Below are 22732 nucleotides of genomic sequence, written 5' to 3' on the forward strand. Positions count from 1 at the left end.
AATGAGATGGATGTCTACAAGCTGTAAAGCTATTGCAAAGTTGCTTTACGAGTTTTAATGTAAGTTTAGACTAAGTTCAAGTTCGAATGTAAGTTTTAGACTAAATTTTATTTAATATCTAAGTATTCACTGAAAGCAAATTTTAAGATGAAAGTTATTTTATACATAGTTTTTTTGAGTAAATAGCTTTAGGTAGTTTTAGTTTATTACAATTTTGATTCATTCGAACGTGATTTTAATTGAATTTAATGAAAGGTTGATTGATGAACAGGCTGTGCTTCAACAATGTTTGCATTATGAATTCAAAATTTTAGTATTTAGTAATTTGTGTAGCTTTGTGACTTGTCGAATGTCAAAAGACGATAGGTTCAAAATCAAAATTTGCCAAATAGACAACTTCATTCAAAATGAAACCTCTTATTGAAAAAAAAACCTTTTGAGTAGTGTCTTCTATTTATTTCTTATTTTATGGAAAAACGAACTCGAATAGTTCCAATTCGTGATAAAATATATATATTGCACTTACCGTTTTATAGAACATGCACGAACTTCTGTTCTCATCCTCACCCTCCGGGCAATCAATGAAGCCGTCACATAACACATGATCGTCTATGCAACGGTATCGTCCTTGCAGGTCCGGTGTTGGACATGCAAATCGTTCCATACCATCAATCGCTGATGGGCATTCTGCAAAGAGCAAAAATAAACAAATCAAATTATTTTAATTAATTATAATATACCAAAGCTTTAAGGACATTCAATATAAAGATAACGTTTAATATAAGTTTTGCTATAATTTTCGCCACATATACATAAAAACCCACCTCTCCCAACTCTAGAAAAAGCAGAGGTTGGTATTAAGTATGGTAAGGCATAGAATATAGATGGTACATAAAAAAACGTATATAGAATAAAAGATAACGTGTCCTGTTTATGTCCTGGCTTTTGTCTATTTTTGCCATTGGAAAATATAGGGATACGTCTACCTACACACATATGGTATGTATATGTTTTAGGAGCTGTTTGCCATTACCCATATTAAATTGTTTAGACGCTTTATGGTTGAAAGGAGAAAGGATATGGAAGGACATTATACAACATTTATTTTTTCTTTCTTTCTGATGCTTTGTCAAGTTACATGAAACATGAACAAATATTGCGTTGGGTTTAAATTACCTGAGGTTTTTTTGGTTGTGTGTTTTATAATACCACTCCAAGCAATATGTGTTTGTGTATAAAATGAAGTAAAAGTCCTTTTTTTTCGTCTGTGTAGGTGTGAGTTTAGTTTTATATGGTTCCGTTTCCGTACAATGTTTGAGGATATCTATGGAATAAAGCTGCAAAGGGTAGGTAATATAGCTAGAGCAAGTGCACACCATAGTAGTTTCGTCATAGTGACATACTTGTGGCATACTTCTCCCTCTCTCTTTGTTTCCTCGTCCACAGGTGCAGAGCACCGCATATCAAACGCAAAGCAGAGGCAGGAAGATTGATACGTTGCTGCTTTGATGAAATGGATGTAATGAAGTGCAACAAGGGCATTTTTGAAGTGATGATGAGTGTAATCAATGAGGACATGATGTGAAAAATGTAGGACAATGCATTGGCTGTCGAATGCTAGAATTGGTTCGTTTTAAAAGCTTGTGTAGCTCAAGCACCTATACATATTTTGTATTACTTTTCGTTTACGAAAATATTTTATTTAATAAATTATATGAAGTTTAATTTATTTCACATTTTCAGTTTTCTATCTACCTCATAAAATGTTTGGAAAAAAAAACATAAAAGGGTATAAACATACCTTCTCATACTTTCCAAGGTACCTATGGTTTAGCACCTCATAAATTATTACCAAATCTTACTATGCTTGGAGGACCAATACTGGGTGTAATATAAAAATAAGTCTGTAAGGGGTCATAAAAATCCCTTCTGATGCTGTAATTTTATATCATTACTGCATATAAAAGTCGCAAACTTCGTTTGAGCAATAAAACAGAACTTTGAAACAGCATAAAATTAGTAGGTTAGGTAAGTTATCTCACGTATGGGTACATGTAAAGGTACTAAATATTTTTAAGGGTTCCCGTTCGGTTATTCTATTTTTATATGTTTTATATTTTAAGTAAAAACAATCGTAAACACAATCTAAAAATATATCCTATATTTAAGAGTTCTCGTTTCAATATAAAATATTAATAACTTAAATTGCACAGCTGAGCTAACTTTAATGTCTACATTTTACTCAACACACATCCCTGCTCTTTAATGGATCAAATTTAAGAATTAAAATATTCAATTTGCATTTGGTAAACTATAAAGTGAAGGTGTAAAAATAAATTTAACAGAAAATGTACATCAGTAGATAAACCTTTATGGGTATTTTAATAATTCATTTTAAAGTGAACTTTAATAAATGTATGTTAAAGGTTTAATTTAATTTAATAAATAAATATTTTGGTTAACCCTAAATATCTTACCAACCAAAAACGCTAGAGACTTGACTTAAATTTTATATAATATATTGTAACGTGATATCAAAGAAGTATATTTTTTTGAAAAAAAATCCATTTAACGGTTTTTTTTTATAAATCAAAAAAACTGAAAAAAATTAGTCACCTCCAAAATTTTACGACTAAAATATGATGTCATCTCAAAAACTATAATAAATAATGTTTTTGACATCTGATCAAATTTTGAAAAACATTGAATTGACAGTTTTTTTTTATAAAAAATAAAAATCTTAAAAAAAACATTACTCAAAGTTGGTAAAAATTGAATATCGATTCAAATATCTTTTCAAGAACTTAAAATTTAGGCTCCAATCTTATTTTTTCTTAAAAGAAATATTGTTTTCAACATTCTGAAAAATTTTGAGAAAATTTAAATTGACAGTTTTTTTTACAAAATTAAATTTACAAAAAATTGGTTTTCGACTCAAATATCTTTTCAAAACTTTCAGATATTGGCTTAAATTTTTTTTATCTGTCAAAAAATATTGTTGTCAACATTCAATAAAATTTTGAAAAAATTAATATTTTTGTACAAAATATTAAAAACCTAAAAAAAATTTAACAAAAATTGGTAAACATTGATTTTCGACTCAAATATATTTTCAAAAATTAAAAATATTGGCTTAAAACTTATTTTATTTCACAGAAAATATTGTTTTCGATATTCAGTAATTTTTATACAAAAATACAACTGACCGTTTTTTCAACAATCTACAAAAAATAGTACGCAAATTTGGTTAAAATTAATGTTCGGTTCCTGATATCTCTTTAATAAATTTCATTGATCCAATTGGTACAAATTTAAGAAATGCTACTAATTTCGTAAAAATGTGTTTTTGACTAAAAATCTATTTAATAAAACTAGATTTTCAAACGAAGCTATTTCCTTATATGAAAAATATTGTTGGTAATTTGAATATTATTAAGAATAATTCAACTAACAACTGTTTTAAACCAACCTAACAAACTTTTAGCAAGACAAATCGACAGACGGGATGGGAAGTTATTGGTGTGGGTTGCATCCCAGCCTCTTTTTTCGTTGTAAATCGCATTTAATTGTTATCATTTTTACTGTTGCTAACAAGATTTTAGAGTTTGGAGAATAAAAGGTCGATTGGGAGATGAGGTTTTAGGCCTTTCGCGCACCAGAAGTCTTCCAATTCCGTGACTCATTATCAGTAAAAAAAAAGAATTTAGTTTAAATGGGCTCTATAACACCTAACTTTAACAATAATGAAGAAAAATTACCCATCAACAATTCACCATTTCGCTGTGGATGCATTGAATTCAAAATTTGTAAAAGAATGCAATCTTTTGGGATTGTAATCTTGTATGACTTTAAAATAAAGATATCATTCATTGGATTCACCTAAAGATTGGAATATCAAATTTTGAAATCAACAATCATTTGACCTTAAAAAGACTACACAAATTTGTTCACTACAATTGACTACAATGCAATCATTTGAGACTTAATGCATTATTTGGATTCTATTGAAGTCCTTTCATTCTTTTGTATTCTTAAGTTAGGTCAAATGATTGGTGACTACAAACTTTGAATTCTTAATCTTTAGGTGGATCAAAAGCAATGCAATGCAATTTTTAACTTGATTTCAAAAAATTGAATAATAATAATGATTCAATTCCCAAAAGATTGCATTCTTTTGCAAGCCTGACGACGATAACCTGCGATTTTTAAGAGGAAACATTTTGTTTGTTAACGTAATCTTAATTTCAGAAAAAATATTTTTTCCTCATATACTTTATCAAATTCAAGCTATTTTAAGCTCCAAACAGCGAAGCGATTCTGAAGCAGTTGGCCTTCAGTTCCTGAGTCGTTAGGAACTTGTAACAAATAACTTGTATCTTTTAGCAGAATTCTCTTCAGAACGATGATAACAGGGACGATAAATGTTTTTTTTTTTTACAGCAAATGCACTTTTTGTAAAATTACGTGTACAGAAATGCAGTGGGTGCTTCATTTTAGACAAAATAAAATGTCTACAGCAACAAGCCCGTTTTGATTGACGCACTGGAAACAGTATGCCAAATTTGAAACAAACGGATTGAATATTTAAGTCACCGCCAATATTTTGAGTCCATTTGCAAATTATTGTTATAATCATGTTGAAAATGGTAAACAAGTTAATGTCCTGTAAACTGATTTTGTTAAAGCCTTTGAACTTCGTTCATCAGGGTTTTCTCCTACAAAAAAGCTTAAGATGTTAGGTTTAAATGATTCATTTTTACAGTGGTTAGATTCATACCTGTCTGATAGAAAACAAGCTGTTAAAATAGATGATTGTGCTGTCAAATCTTATAGACGTGGTGTCGGGTCTTCCACAAGGCAATCATTCCTTTTATAACCTTTATAAATGATTTAACTTCTATTTTTAAATTGGGTAACTGCTTGATAAACGCTGATGATGTGAAAGTATTTAAAGCAACATGTTCACTTGAAGATTGCTTATTAATGCGGTCGGATATAAACAATTTTCTTAAATGAAGCGACTAGAACCATCTTCAGCTGAATTACTCGCGAAGTGTAAAATTTGTAATGTATCTTAATCTTTATTCCGTATTGATTTTGAATATAAATTCTATGATGTTAGTCTTCTGAGGGTAATTGAAGTAAATGATCTTGGGGTGATTTTTAATACAAAGATTGACTTTAGATCTCATGTTGTACACATTCCATCTGAAGTTAATTCACTTTTAGGTTTCTTAAAGCGGAACTCCAAAGATTTTAAAGATACCTATACTTCGAAGACCTTATTTATGTCTATACTTCTACCTGTTTTAAAATATTGTTGTATCGTCTGATCTTTTTTTTTTATGAAAACAATATTTTGAGAATCGAAAGAGTTCAGAAAAGATTCACTTTAAATGCACTTCGATAACTTAACTGAATTGGATCTTTACCAGATTATAAGTCAATAAGTGTGCTCTTATTGCCTTAAAAACGCTTAAAATTTGGAGACAAGTTAAAAGTGTTTTGTTCATTAAAGATATTATTGATAACAGAATAACCTCTTTTGATTGGCTTTCATTAATTCCATTCCATGTTCCATCACGAGTTGTTCGCAACTCCTCTTCATAGAACTAATTGTGATCTAAATGAACCAATAACGTGTTCTCTCTATCTATTTAATATGGTTTATAATGAAATTGGCCATAATATGAATAAAGATTGTTTTAAGAAAAAAAAATTCTTGAAATATAAACTAAAATTCCTTGTAAATATGTTTGAAAATATCTTATTAGCTGTTTTATTTTGTAGTAGTTTTATAATCAGCAGATCTTTGATCAATTGATGAAATAAATAAATAAATAAATAATCTTCGAACATTAGATTTTATCCACCGTAATATCAATTTAAAATCGATTCATTAATTTTTTTTGATTTGCTTGTGTTTTTTTTTTTTAATCTCCGATAACTTTTGAAAAATCACTCGTTACATTGAAATATACCTACAAATATTCTACTTAGAAGTACTTTCGACAGTCTTTTATTCATAATCATCACTGACAATTTTTAAGCCAAACTTTAAACCTTTTTCTTTAGAATTGCACAATTTGGGCAAAAATCAATAAAAATCAGTGTGTTCGGCCGTTAATCCTGAAAAAGGCGACATTATCAACAAAAATGTCTTTGACTGATATTTTTAAACAAATCGTTTCAAAAATGTATGTTTAGCAATCACTGATATGCATAACAAAATCCATTTTCTGTAATCTCCACTTAATTTGTAGTACTTTTACAAAAATAGATTCCCAAAAGGCCTATTTCCGCCTGACCGCAGAAATGACGAAAAATACTGTTGATTCATATTTAAAAGCTCTTTCACTTTGGAAGCCAAAACAACAAACATTTTCTTTTTTCATGTGTGTTTTGTGGTGTTTTGTGAACAAACAAACTCACTTATATGTCAAGATTAAAGCCCTCTATTTACCAGCTATAGGCTTAGAAAACAAGTTAACAATATCTCGGAAATAGCTTTTCTCAGGTAGGCTCTATTGTTCTACTGACATTTAATTAAGTATCTGAAAATGTTTAAAAGAAACCGTTACCTGGTCTTGTACACTTCATTTTATGCATATGACAAGAAAAAATAAACACAAGCTAAAAGGAAAAACACCTATAAAATAAACTAAAAGGCTAAATACAAACAACAAAAATATATCAAATGTCCTTTCATTTCATACCTATCAAAAGTTAGAAAATTTATATATGTATATGTATGTAGGTACGTGAAGATTTTACTCCTGGGAAAGACTCAGAAAATACTTACATACCACCTTTTCGTTAAACCTACCTCTATACACAAAAATAAAAACTTTCTACTATTACCTGTCATTAACCTGTCATACGTATAGGCCTCTATGAATATAATAAAAGAAAAACAAAACAAAACAAAAAGCAAATGAGAAAAGAGTTGAGTTTGAGAACTTGAAAAACATAGCATATACAAAAATGGGGTTGAGTTTGAGTTAGCACATGTTGAGGCTTAGAACACGCACTTCATTCTTTTTTATTTCTGTTTTTTTTTTTTTTAATTTTGTAGGAAGGTAGATTTTTATTTTTTTTTTTAATGATGAAATGTCCGGACATTCTAAAGCTAAAGTAAAAAAAACGGGAAAAATAAAAAGAACATGTAATAGGAAAAATCCAAAAGAAAATGAAAAACGGAAAAAGTTTTGTTTTCCGCGTCTCTTATTCTATTTTCGTTTTTCCATGTTTGTGTTTTTGTTTTTTTCTGGAAATACTTTTAGTCTAAGTATAGGTACCTAACTGTATTTTTCCATTTTATTTTATAGTTTTTTTGAAAACATATAATATGTTGTGTGTGTGTGTGTGTGCGTGTGGCGTGTTCAACTTTATAACGTGAAAATACGAACTAACCATGAGATAAGAGGACAAATTTAAGAAAACGTTAAAGTCAATATAGTGGAACAGTGGTTGCGAGAAGTTTGAAAACCATTTTGTGTCTAACATAAAATTTCTCAAAGAATAATGGGAATTCGGGTTGAAGGACCAAAAAAATTATAATAAATATTAAATGAAAGATTATTACAAGTAAATAGTTGTATTCTAAAGCAACAAGAGTCAAAACCGTTGGAGATCAGAGATATGAGAACGTTGATGTTCTTTTTAATAAAATGCGTTGTTTTATACCTTGAAGTTCTTAAGGAGCCAGTTATAGCTATCTTTGGTTTTTATCATTCAAATAAATTATTGGAATTTTTTGACAGGTGGGTTAAATAAGTAAATAAATAAATAAATAAGTAAATAAATAAATAAATAAATAAATAAATAAATAAATAAATAAATTAATGAATAAATAAATAAATACAAAAATACAAAAATAAAGAAGTAAATAATCAAACAAATAAATAAACAAATAAAGACACAAATAAATAAATATATACATACATAAATTAGTAAAGGAGAAAAAATGTATAAATAAATAAGTAGACAGTAGAATGAATACATAATAAGATACATTAATTAATAAATAAACAAAAAAATACTTATAATGATGCATAAATTACAAGTATAACAATATAATTAATACACAAGATAATAAATAATACATAAATAACAATTAATACAAGAATAAAAAAAAAATATATGTTTGACAATTTATTAAATCAGGTTTCTAATCAGAGAGTTTTCACTTAATACACATTTTCTGGAAAATTTTTGATTGAGAATTTCAATTTTCTTGTCTGTTTTTAACACGTTCGTTGTCTCTATGTGTAAGGCTTGGGTTGAATAATGCCAGGGGAGCTTCAGCATCATTTTTAAAATTTTGTTTTGGAGAATTTGCAATTTTTTAATATGCATTAGAGCACAATTACCCCATACGGGCGATCCATATAACAGTATTGCTTGAAAAACGACTTTAAAAATAATAAGTTTATTGTGTTTGCTAAGTAATGACCTTCGGTTAATAAGCGGATATAACATTTTTATTCCGACATTTATTTTATTTGCTATCATTTCTGTGTGTTTCTTGAAGGTCAACTTCTTATCTAAGTAAATACCTAAATACTTGACAGAGCTGACCCACGGTATATCACAGTTATTTAGGTTTATATTACGACTGGGTAAAAAACAATCCTTTCTTTTTCTGGTGAAAAAGATAGCTTGGCTTTTCCCAGCATTGATTTAAATTTTCCAGTGTTTGTAATACTCGAAAATAATTGCTAAATCAGTTTGAATATTGTTAATTGTTCATCAGATGAGAATATCGCAATGTCATCTGCATACATACCGAATTCACAATTTTGCAAAACTGGAATATCAGAGATAAAAATATTGAACAACGTAGGCGATAACACTGATCCATGAGGAACGCCAGCAGGAATAGTTTTTGAGACTGAATTTTGTCCATTAAGTGAAACTATGAATGTTCTTTCACTTAAAAAACTTTGTATAAGTTTTATTAAAAAAGTTGGACATTCATTTATAATAAGTTTATGAATAAGTGCATTGTGCCAAACAGTGTCAAACGCTTTTTCAACATCTAGCAAAACTAATCCTGTTGATTTTTTTTCACTAAATTTTTCTTTTACGTGTCTACAGATTCTTAAGACCTGGTGTGATGTGTCTTTCCGGAATCCAAATTGTTGTATTGGTATGATATTCTTTTCATTTAAAAACAATTCTAATTTGCAGCGAATTAATTTTTCGAAAATCTTACTAATGCTACTTAGTAGGCTTATTGGCCTATAACTTAGTGGATCACTTCGAGGTTTTCCAGATTTTAATATTGGAACAACTTTTGCTATCTTCCATTTAAGTGGAAAATATTGAATTTTAAAGCAGGCATTTATTAAAGAAGTTAAATAAACAAAACCACTCATTGGAAGTTCTTTAAGGAATTGGTTTTGAATAACATCCATTCCAGGAGATTTTTTATTTTTAAGATCACATATCAAATATTCAATGTCTTCAACAGAAATTAATTCTTCTGCAGATAAGCTTATAGAAGTTCCATTGAATTCAATTACTGACGTATCTACAAGGTTGGTTAAAACAGGATCGTGGTAGAAGTTAATGGTAGTATCATGATTGCTAGCAAAAGTATTTGCAAGCGTATTTGCTTTCATGGAAAATGTCAGTCATTTTACACAAATTTCCTGATTGGAATCAAGTATTTGAGGTTTAAATGGAACCTCTTCAAATTATTTACAATGTGTCTCTTTCAAAGGGAGTTTTTTTTTTTTTAAATGACTGGAAGTTTTCGTTTTTAAATCCCATTTTTAAATCAGGTAAAAAACATAAAATTGAGAATTATTGTGCAATCACCAAACTTTCTGATATACCGAAGCTTTTTGAGTTGATTGTAAAAAACAAAAATTATTTTCATATTTAAGAAGAATTTATTTCTCCATGTCAAAATAATATCGTGAGTGGTAGATTTACTACAACTAATTTGTTGTTTTTTAATCAACATTTGCCTAATGCCTTGGAATCTAGTTTTTAGGTTGATGTAATTTATACTGATTTTCGGAAAGCGTTTCGAAAACCACTTCTTGTGGAAAAACTCAATAGATTCGGTTTGTATTCAAATTTTCTCAAGTGGATCTCAAGCTATTTGGTTAATAGAAAATAACTTGTGGAAATTTTGAACTCGCTGTCAACAAAAACAATATATGTATGAACCATCTGTTGTTCCACAATTGAGCCATCTTGGTCCATTATTGTTTATAGCATTATACATGCATTTTACAAATGGTCTAGTTTTTGCGGATGATCTTAAAATATTTGCAACTGTTAAAAGTATCAAAGGTTGTGTATAAATATCAATAAATGTAGTTGGATGTCTTTTTCTCGATGTCATACTATTATTAATTATAATATTAAACGTTGTCTTATTAAGAGTTTCGGAGATTAATGACCTCAGTGTAATATTCAATGACAAATTAAATTTCTCTGGGCATATGGATTGAGTTATTGCTAAATCGAATTCAATGTTGGGTTCTCATTTGGAAAGTGCTTCAGTTGTGTAGGGTCCTCATTATAAACGGTGATTTCTTAAGAGCTTGAGAACTTTTTTATAAAAAAAACGCATACAATTTGCAAAATCTCATCGATTCTTTATTTGAAACGTTAGATTGGTCCATGACATTTACTTTTTGAAGATAATTTCATTTAAATGTTGACCGCGGCTGCGTCTTAGGTGGTCCATTCGGAAAGTCTAATTGTGGGTAACTTTTTCGAGCATTTCGGACGGAATAGCCCGAATTTCTTCGGAAATGTTGTCTTCCAAAGCTGGAATAGTTGCTGGCTTATTTGTGTAGACTTTAGACTTGACGTAGCCCCACAAAAATAGTCTAAAGGCGTCAAATCGCATGATCTTGGTGGCCAACTTACCGGTCCATTCCTTGAGATGAATTGTTCTCCGAAGTTTTCCCTCAAAATGGCTATAGAATCGCGAGCTGTGTGGCATGTAGCGCCATTTTGTTGAAACCACATGTCAACCAAGTTCAGTTCTTCCATTTTTGGCAACAAAAAGTTTGTTAGCATTGAACGATAGCGATCGCCATTCACCGTAACGTTGCGTCCAACAGCATCTTTGAAAAAATACGGTCCAATGATTCCACCAGCGTACAAACCACACCAAACAGTGCATTTTTCGGGATGCATGGGCAGTTCTTGAACGGCTTCTGGTTGCTCTTCACTCCAAATGCGGCAATTTTGCTTCTTTACGTAGCCATTCAACAAGAAATGAGCCTGATCGCTGAACAAAATTTGTCGATAAAAAAGCGGATTTTCTGCCAACTTTTCTAGGGCCCATTCACTGAAAATTCGACGTTGTGGCAGATCGTTCGGCTTCAGTTCTTGCACGAGCTGTATTTTATACGGTTTTACACCAAGATCTTTGCGTAAAATCTTCCATGTGGTCGATAACACAAACCCAATTGCTGCGAACGGCGACGAATCGACATTTCACGGTCTTCAGCAACACTCTCAGAAACAGACGCAATATTATCTTCTGTACGCACTGTACGCATTCATGTGGTTGGTTTAATGTCCAATAAAGTAAACCGAGTGCGAAACTTGGTCACAATCGCATTAATTGTTTGCTCACTTGGTCGATTATGTAGACCATAAATCGGACGTAAAGCGCGAAACACATTTCGAACCGAACACTGATTTTGGTAATAAAATTCAATGATTTGCAAGCGTTGCTCGTTAGTAAGTCTATTCATGATGAAATGTCAAAGCATACTGAGCATCTTTCTGTTTGACACCATGTCTGAAATCCCGCGTGATCTGTCAAATACTAATGCATGAAAATCCTAACCTCAAAAAAATCACCCTTTACAATTTCAAAAATAGTATCGAGAAAGTTACAAAAGTTAAGATTCAATGCCTTCTTATTCTACAAGATGTGATTTAATTGGTTTGAACTCTTTAGAAAATGGGCGAATTGTTAATAGTGTAATGTTTGTTCATGATATATTGTCTTACCATATTGAATGCTCCAAATTACTTAATCTATTAAATTTGTATTTTGCTCAAAGATATATAAGATCAAGGCAATTGTTTTATATACCATATCATAGCTTTAATGATGGTTTAAGTAAACCAATTTCAAGATGCATGAAATCATTTAATGAATTTGAATTATATTTAGATAAAAGCCTGGAAAGGAATGTTATTAAGAAATATTTAAATAATAAATTAATTAATAAATATATAGTTAAAAGCAATCTGCAAGAGTTAACTCGATAGATGAATTAAATAATAAATTTATAATCAATACAAAGAAAATGGAGTGTGGAATGATTATGTGAAATCGAAAATGGAAAATGATTCCATCGGTTAGAAATAAAAATTAACTTAAAGAAAAGTTCTAAGTTATAAAACGAATATATATTTTTAAGAAGACAACTCATCAGCTTCAAATAGACACCAAACATGTCAAATTAATACTCTGACTCACGTTCAAAACTAAATTTTCAATAATGAAAAAGAATGATAGGTTTCATTAGCCGCTTAGGGATCTAGATAATTTGCTTATCAAATGAAAGGAATTTTTGCCATTGAATATTTTTCAGTATTCATTTATTTATACAGGGTTACCCATGTTGCGGTTTCAAAAGTAAATGTAAATAAAAAGCAAATACAATATTTATGCTCATGATATTTCTTTTTTGTTATAAAGTTTGAACCTTGACATTATGTGTAAAACCCTAAATCAATTAAATGACCACCACGTGAATTGTTGCAAGCATCGATTATTTTAGGTAATTTTCGACTACTTATTGACACTATCTCAGCCATTACTTAACGAATGTTGGCTTTTAAGTGGTAAAGAGTTAAAGAGTTAAAGATTTATCTGCATAAACACGATCTTTCATATAGCCCCACAATAAAAAGTCCAGCGGTGTCAAATTGCATGATCTTGGTAGCCGATATTGCCACGAAGAGATATTACGCGGCCAGGAAATGTCTCTTGCAATAAAGCCATATTCGCTCGAGTTGTGTACCAGTGGCACCGTCTTCTTGAAACCACATATAGTTCAAGTCGTATTCTTCAATAGCAAGCAAAAGCAAATCAAATGACCATAACGCTCCGAATCGATGTTGACAGTCGTTTCGAAGAAATAAGGTCCAATCACACCAGACCAAAGAACGCACCAAAAAGTAACTTTTTGTGGATGTAATGGCCTCTCTTCAATTACTTGAAAATTCTTAGAACCCCAAATATGACAATTTTGCTTATTAAAATATCACCAGAGTAAGAAATGTTCTACGTCGCTGAAGAAAATTTTGTTTAAAAAACCGCCGTCCACGGCCTGTTGTTCAAGCAGTCATTCGACGTATCTACGACCGACGTTCTGAGTAGTCAGCTGGCTTCAGTTGTTTAGTGAGCTGGATTTTATATGGATGTACATATGTAAAGATCTAAAAACGAAATATGCCATAATGTGCCGAAAAACAGTCCTTACTCCTGAGAACTTCGTTCGACAAATTGACAAATTCGGGTCTTCAGCAACACTTTCACTTACGATTCCGTGGTAAGAGTAAAAGGATGATGCACCAAGTCTTAGAATATCTGTAACCAATCCAGTCCATTCAAATTTCTTCACAAATTTTGCCAATTGCTTAAACAGTTGGACTATTATAGCAGGATTTGTGGCTGTGGCCGGATCACCATTTTGTTAGAAAGATTCAACAATTTTTATGCGTTGTGCGACAGTTAAGCGATCCATTTTAGTAAATTTTAGACTTTTAACTAAAAATTGATTCTGAACAATATGGTTTGACAGATGTCGAATTCTTTTGAAACCGAAGATTGCATAACCCGCTAGTTCGTTTTAAAAAAAATAGGAATAAGTGAATACATTTTTTTTGATCCCACTGTAAGTTGCAATGCTGATCCGTTAAAACTATTTATATCTTACATTTTAACGTCATTGTCTTTCAAAAAAGGGACATAAGAACCTTAGACTTTTATAAAAATAAAATAAAAACAAAACACCGGCAGAAATGACAGAGAAAAATAAAAATAAAATATGTGAGTTTTCATTCAACACGAAAATAGTTGAAGCAATGTTTTGTACTTACATGCATTTTATATCTATAGTGTTATATAACGGGTAATAGAAAACTTGATGAAATGTAAAAGGATATACGCTATATACATACAAATAGGAATGGTCCTCGGAAAACTTTCTCAGAGTTGACAACGAATATATGGAAAGAAATTCAACATAACCAAAGAAGATTAGGGATCACATGTACATACATATAAAATACATACATAAATATCAATATATCTATGTAAGAAGTTTTTCCAAAAGTGGCAGAAAAAATACACATTATTTTTCTTATTTCACGGTTAAGAAAATTCGGATTCATTTTTAAACTACATCTATCTACCTACACACATACATACATATATGTATGTATAGAAGACAAGACGACATGAGTAAAAGTTGAAAATTTACAAGCGCGATGCACATATGGAAGCTAAGAACATAAACTATAGGTATCAAGCTTGAAATCAAAGATTTAGATTTTCAATTTCAGATATGTTGGTATGAGTATAAGGTAGAAAACAGGAACGGATTAAGGCAAAACCAACCCACTTGTTTTAGTTATGAGGTTTCTTTCTTTGTGTCCAGATTTTTTAGACATAAAAAAAAAAAAACCTTAAAATAGTTTTTTTTAAAAATTGAGTTCAAAAACTTTTCTCAGCAAAACTAAACTGAAATTCACATAAGATTCAGATCGTTTAATGAATAAATAATAAAGTTACCATTTGAATACAAACAAACATAAACAATTTTTTGTAAATACAAAAATGTAATTTTATACAAATTTTGACTTTAGAAATATCTTGGGAAGGCATTAGGATATTGAGTTCAAAGCTATATTATTCTATTTAATTTTTTTAGTACAAATTTAATAATAATTGATAAAAACTGATTTTCATTCGAAAGTCTTGAGAATAACAAAGGTGCTGGAGAATATGGCTTGAATGCCGAGCTCTTCAAAGCAGCTGGAAATAATTTGGTTAGGAGCATATACCAACTTATCTGTAAGATATTATCGGAAGAAAGCATGCTCCATGAATTTAACCTTGGTAATGTTTGCCCGATTCTAAAAAGGAGACCCTCTAAACTGCTCCAACTGTAGAGGCATAAGTCTACTTAACATCACTTACAAAATCTTTCTGCAGTAATATGAAAGGTCCTGATAGGTTTCTGCAGTAAACTGGCTTAGACCAGAAAAGATCACAGAAAAAACCCAATAATATCAAATCGACACAAACCATCTTTTCATCGATTTCAAGGCCTCATATGACAGAATTTACAGGGATGAGCTGTATAGAGTCATGTCTAGTTTTGGCATCCCTGCCAAGCTCGTCGGCTTGTGCAGAATGATTCATTCACGCTGCTCCACAAAGATTGGAAACAATTTAACAGAACTTTTGGATGTCAAAGAGGCTTTAAACAAGGTGATTACCTGTCATGGTTTTTTTTTTAACATCGACCTCGAATGAATAGTACAGCGCTCCCACGTCAAGACTAGAGGCACTATATTTTAAAAGTCTGTCTAATAACTTGAACTGATGTCACTGACACAATCGCAAGAACTTAGCGTGATATTAATGGGGTTTTTGTGAGTGTTTGGTGGATGAGGTGGTTTGGGTTCAACGGTTAATGAGGGCAAATCAAAGTAAATGCTGTCATCAGGAAAGGACTTACAACACTGACGTCTCGGTCAAAATGTTCACAACGACAGACGTAACTTTGAGGTAGTTAAGGGCTTTGTTTACCTAGGCACCAGTATGAAGGCTGAAAACAACACCAATTGAATAGCAAAGCCCTCTCTTGATGGACCAAAGCGTCTCTATATAAGACCCTCATCATACCCGACCTGCTATACGGTCCAGAAGCATAGACTATAACAAAAGGGGATCAAAGCACCTTGTGTCGTTTCGAGGGTCACGTATCCATTGCTACGGTCCGGAAAGTCTTTGAATCTACGCCCACACGACAATGCGTATCACGTGGCGTTTACAAGTGGAAAGTGACCTCACCCAACTTGGAGTAAGATGAAGAAGTTTGTTGGGTGAGACCCTAGTGGAGTAGGTAGAGATAGCAGTCACAAGAAGCTCGACTCAATTAACACTAGAAATCGCCGTTTTCGTACCATAAGCTAGTTGGACCTATGCATTGAAAAATAAAAATATAAAAATGTAATAATATGACGGATTCTAGAGCCATTTCGTCGCATTAAGGTCTTTGATTTTCACAGCTTGTTAATATATATACTGACTTTGAAATTAGTTCACATCAATCTTTAAAAAGTGTTGTTAATTTCGTCTGAAATAACATATTACATTTTAACTATTATGGATTGAACACTTTTCGAAGTTCTTCTACAAAAAATTTGGCTCGTAACTTCTTAGAGTGGATAAAACCTAAAGGGTAATTGAAACAAGTATATTGCAAAGGTTTGATATCGCTAAAAGGTAAACTGATTGTTGATTGTTGCCTGTCTAATTGTACACAATTTTAAATCACCTTAAAAGCTTCAAAAGTTCAACATTAGAGATCAGAACTTAACAAGTTAACAGGATGTTTATTCATAAGCAAATCCGGCAGTGTACAAAATAGAATGTGTGTGTCCTCATTCCTTAAATCAAACAAAACCCCGTGAGGATATGTGGAATGTTCACAAATGGACCATCTATCTACGTCGTCGTCGTCCGTCGGTCGTTTCGTTGTGCAAAACATTGGACTGTGTATCATCTCCTTGAAGATAAATTCTCTAAAACTTTCCATTCCCATCTCTTGTTTACACAAGTCAAAGTCGAAGTACGGAAATCTCTTTGTTTCAAGTGACCCGTTAAATATTGTTGTTGTTTTCATTTTCCAGCAGTTGGTATTATAAACGTACTTTTTTCACTAGCATGTGCCATATGGCGGAAAAACTTTAGCCAGGTAAAACTACAGAGTGAGTGTTGTGCATAGTTGCTTGGCAGAGTTGAGTATTTTCTTGGTGTCAAAAGTATCTCGTTAATATTTCCATTAATATCCTGTGTAACAAGCACCATTTCATGAATGTAAACTTCAACTCTACTAAGTTACGTCATTCAGTGGAGGAGGACGATTAAAATGGCTTTAAAGCTTGGGTGGATTTGCTCTGACTCTGACTCCGACTCCGACGTTTGGTGTATGTTCTGTCAGTTTGTGGGAAACAAACAAAGTTCATAGATATTGTATGCTCTTAGTTTGAGGTAAGGTGAACTTTTAAGTGGTATTTCTGTTTAATTATATCTAATGCATGTTCATTTTTGAACTTAAGTCAAACGTTCAGCTGTATGTATGTACCATGGATAAGTCTGTTATTTTTGAGCATTGAAATTAAATGTTTTTAGTGATCTCAAAGCGTAATAGGATCTAGAATTATTATTTTGTTGCCTTCGTTTTCTATGAAATCATGATTTCTAAAAATGGAAAACAAGAGTGTTTGAGTTTAAAATTTTATTTGATAAATGAAATGAGATTTCATTTAACAAAAAAAAAAAACTTAATTTAAATCTATGTAAATCAAAAAGATGTTAAGGATTCCCATGGCTTTTTGAAATCGTTTATTTTTCCTGCTTAACAAATCAAAAGAACCGTTTTTACCAAAAATTAAATATTTTCCCCATCTCTTGTTTTCTTGCAATGAAAAATAATTATTATTTCTTTGTATTCATGTACATACATACATTCTGAATGCTTAAATCAAAATCAATAATATTAATTTCTATAAAATTATTTTCAATGGTACCTGTGGCGTATGTGGAACTTTTTTTTCATTAAAAAGTAAGAGGTAGAAATTCAATATTGTTTTTGTATAATGTGCAGGTTTATTATTTCTTACTTTATATATACATATATTCGAAAGAACGACCAAATAAATTTAAATGTAAATTCATTACCATTTTGGAGGCTCCAGATAAAATGTTTAACGAAAGTTATGATAATTTCTCAGGAAAACAAAATTTTACCAATGTTATGACTTGAAATTTTCCGATTGCTATAAGTTATTAGTTTTAATCTAAAAAACATAGACTGAAAGTTTATTTATGACAGGAGTAGAAAAAGAAGGATCAGAAATTCTAACACTTGTCAATACTTCATCTGATATTCATGTAATAATTCTCCTTTAAAAGTTTGTTAAGTGCACTGCAAAAAAGGCTATTAGCATTATCAAAAAAATTAAAAAAAAAACTACACTTCTCCAATTTGGGTTTTAAGCAAAGAAATATTTTGTCACACATAACTCATAGCTAATAACGATATTTTTAAATTTTTTGACAAAATGCGCAGTACTTCTCCAAGTCTTCAAATTCTGTGAATTTTTAACATCACTCAAAAAAGTTAAAGTGATAATACAAGAAACAAAAAAAATATAAAATAAATGAAAAAAAAAACAAATATTTAAATGTTATTTAAAGTTTATTAGCCTTCAATGTGTATCAAGTCGCAAGAAAGCGAAATTCTGATGAAAAAAACATTGAAATGCTAAACAGCGTGAAAAACTCTAAAGTAGCATACTGGTGCATATTTTGGTGTAAATTCAATAATTTTGGTGCAAAACTGAGAAAAAAACATTTAATATTTTGGTGTATTTTTCAAAATATGCAGGTAATCAAAATACACCATTGCATTTTCTGTGCAATATTTCATAATTTTTTTTTAAATTCGGTGCAAAAAATAAACTGATTCTTAGATGTTTTTATAATACACCATTAATGGTGCATACAATTATTCGATTCTGAAACAAACCAAAGTTGTTTATGTTTTACACTATATTTAGTAGATAAAATACACTGAAATGGGCAATTATATTTTGGTGTAAGATTTAAACCCCGTGAAAATTAAGTACACTAAACTACATGGTGTGAAAAATAAATATGAAAACATTGTTCAACTTATTCAGTCGCCATTGGATTGTTAACGTGCTCACACTACAATTATTGATAATTAACAAAAATGAGTAACTCAAAATTTTATAATTATTTGGAGTGTTATGGTAGGAAAAAAAACTTTTAAAAAAATTGAGTAAAACTGTGAAACCAGTTAACAACAACAATCGAAATTTATATGGAAAATGGGAAATATAAACTTTTACATTCGAGAACCAAACTTTACAAATTGTTCATCTGGAAAAAATATTATTTCCAATGAAGCTACTACTGTATTAGAGCCAAATGAAATATTTATAGACTTAATTCCGAATGATGATTTGGATTATAATGACGAAGTTGTGGAAAATGTGTATTGCGAAGTGGAACTATCTTAAGGAGATCGCGCCTTTGGTGATGTATTCGAGGAATATAATTTCGAGTCTAAATTGGTTAAACGGGCTGTGTAAATACAAAATACCACATATTGCTTTAGCTGCGCTACTTGTTTTATTGTGAAGTGAATTAAAATCTGAACTGCCAAAAGGTGCACGCACTTTGCTCCATACACCCCGGAATGTTGTTATACAAATTATGGGAACCTATTTCTTCTGGTACTATGGCATCGAAAACTGCTTACGGATTGCGTTTCGTCAATTGAATCAAACAACTCAAGTTCTTCTTAATTTCAATGTTGACGGATAACCTCTTTTCCGAAGTAGCAAATTCCAATTTTGGACAATTTTGATGAACATAGCACACATGCCTGATATTAATCAAAGTCAATGCGTACATTGCAGATACACCAGCTCGGGCATTTATCAGATGTAAGTACGAAATTCAGTTCGACTTCAATTGATTAGTATTGTTGAACTTTACAATTGTCAATCACACACAGCATACAGTAGTTGTACAAAATGTAATCTGGTTGGAGAATTTGATCGATCAGGAATCCATATGAGTTTTCCTGGATTAGACTGTCGACGACCGAACTCATTCGGATTTTATAAGCAAAACTGATGAGGATCATGGAATCCCAGAACGAAGCTATTCTACCACACCCCTCTAGAAGAAATTGAAGGCATTGGATATGACACAAAACTTCCCTATAGTTGATTCGATGCATTTAATTGAATTAGGTATGATTTTTCATTTTAAATATGCAGGCGAAATTCAAGTACATACATATATTTTTAACTAAAATTATATTTCAGGTATAACAAAACGTTGTTTAAATGGATGGGTAAATGGCTCATATAACTTCCGTAATAAGCTGCCATCCCATGAAGCAAATTCCATATCAACATGGCTCACAATCAGCAAAGACTGGCTCCCATCTGAAATCACAAGACAGGCTCGTGGCCTCGATACATTATCATTCTGGAAATCAATCATCCAGAAATCAACAGAGAATGGGTCTAATAAATACATTATTTTGGTAGAATTTGCATCATTCCATACACCAAAGACAGAATTGAAATACATATATCGTCTCATATATTCAGCCAATAGTCGTGTCAACATTAACTTAAGCAAATATTTTCTACTTCGTATGTACCTAAATATTAAATAAATATTTTTACTTCTTATGAATCAATTTTGTTTTTGTTTTGAATAAACTTTTAGACATTTCCTACACCATTTATAATATATTAAACTTAGGGAAAACTATTCCTGTATATATTTTGCACAATGGTGCATTTTTCTCATTTCTCCTTTGAATTGGTGTTTTTTTGTATACCATTTTCTCAAATTGATTAACATCAGTGAATATTTTGCACAGTTTTCAGCAAAATAAATGTACCGAAAATAGAAGATGGCATATAATTAGCTCAAATGGTGTATTTTGTTCTTGTTTTTTCTAAATAAGTGCATTTTATTCTCTTGATTCAGGAATCAGTGTATTTTTTACACGGCAGCCATATTTTTCAAAAAATATTTTGGTAAACATGAGATTCCACTGGCCACCATCTTCAAAATGAAGACTATGATTAATTATTTTATTATATATTTCGAATGAATTATTCCACTTTTTTGGTAATTCCGACTCATTTTGTATTAAAAAAAAAATAAGAACAACCAAAAAACTATGAATTATTACGAATCGATTTAGAAAGCTTTAATTACGTACAATTATTAAGGCGCTCGATTATTAGATGGGGTAGGGCCGATCAGTCAGAATGTACTTCGTTTTGAAATTAGACACTCAAATTCATATTAATTCATGATTTTATTGCGCACATATTATTATTAGACTAATAGAAAGATCTGAATTCTTTTTTAAACATTTTCCATCAGGAAATAAACCATGGTGTAAATTTTAATTCATCAAACTAGTTTCCGATTAAAGAAATAAACTTCGGTGTATATTTTGTTTCAAAATGAGTTCTGAGTTCTAGATTTTTTACACTAATTTAATTTAATTTAATCCATCAAATCATCGTGTATTTTTAACATTCTTGGGAAAGATTTTGCACCAAAAAGTGGTGTAAATTGTATACCATTGAGGTGTAAGAATTGAGCTTATTTTTAGAACATAATATACACCTTTGGAGTATTATTTATTCTAGTTACCAGAACAATTTGTATACCACTAGCACAATTTAAATACCAAAATACGGTATACTTTTTGTACAGCTAGTGTAAATTTTAAACGGGGACGCGGTATAATTTACACTGAATTGAAATTAAATGTTTTATATTCAAAATGTATATCACGAAAGTGTAAAATATACCCCAAATATTTTGGTGTATTTTGGAATTTTGTGGTACTTGAGCTCAATGGAGTTCTGGAAAGCAATTAGGCCTGTGAGTGGAAAAAAGATTCCAACGACTGCAGTACTGCACATTGAACACTTGAAAATCAATTTTATAAGTTTGCTCAGCATTTTGCACATAGCACCATCTTTTCAATATGCACCACCTTTAATAATTGATGAGTTTCTGAATGCGCCTATATCCCAAAATAAGGTAAAAATAGGTATTGAAAAAGTAAAAAAAACGCACCAGGAAGATAGAATACTGTATGACTATTTTTAAAATATTACACCAGATTTCTTACGGCTTCTAAGTTTGGAGTACAACAGAATTTTCAACACCGCTGACGTCCCTGAGAGTTTTCGAAAGATAATTATTTTTCCGCTACATTAAAATTTTAATTTTGAAGATACATAAAATTGTAGAGGCATCTCATTTTTAAATACAGAGTAAAGATACTTGGCTGGGTATTATTTAATAGACTCAATGAGTGACTCGAATCTGAGCAAATATTATACGAATTCCAAGCTGGTTTTAGGAAAAACTACTCGACAATTGGCCAAATATTTTCATTAATGAATATTGCTGATATTTGTAAAAGTAAAGAAAAAAAGCTTTACGCTTTTTTTGTGGATTTTTGAGCAGCCTTCCATTCAATTCCCCGGGAAGCACTTTTTTACAAGCTTTGTAAACTTGTAATCAATTTTGTACGAAGAAAATTTCACACAAGTTTGGGATGGAAATTCTCTTTCAGATGAGTTTGGTACGTCAACGAAGGATGCGTTTTAAATATTCTTCTCTTTATCTTATACATAAATGACATAACTGATTCGGTGATGAGTGGTATTGATATAAGTGGAAGGAATATTTCAAGACTGATTTAGCTTCAACTTTATTGCAAAACATGGAATCTGGAAGTAAATCTTTCTTAATCAAAAATGATGATATTCAGAAAGGATTTAGATGGTGAAAATTGATAATGCCTTGTCAAGGATATTATAATTTAGATAGTCAAGCGATCTTCGTAAATCTCAG

At 30.8% G+C, this 22732-nt stretch overlaps 1 protein-coding gene across 1 annotated transcript in view; it reads right to left on the minus strand.

Moving 5' to 3' along the window:
* LOC129949206 (uncharacterized) overlaps positions 1-22732 on the minus strand; it is a 216881-nt gene that overhangs the window by 6056 nt on the left and 188093 nt on the right. The window contains exon 2 of the mRNA XM_056060507.1: positions 527-687. Within this exon, the coding sequence (XP_055916482.1) occupies positions 527-687 (161 nt within the window). The remainder of the gene's footprint in view (positions 1-526; positions 688-22732) is intronic.

Source organism: Eupeodes corollae, chromosome 1 (genome assembly GCF_945859685.1).
Source record: "Eupeodes corollae chromosome 1, idEupCoro1.1, whole genome shotgun sequence".
In the NCBI taxonomy this organism is placed as follows: domain Eukaryota; kingdom Metazoa; phylum Arthropoda; class Insecta; order Diptera; family Syrphidae; genus Eupeodes; species Eupeodes corollae.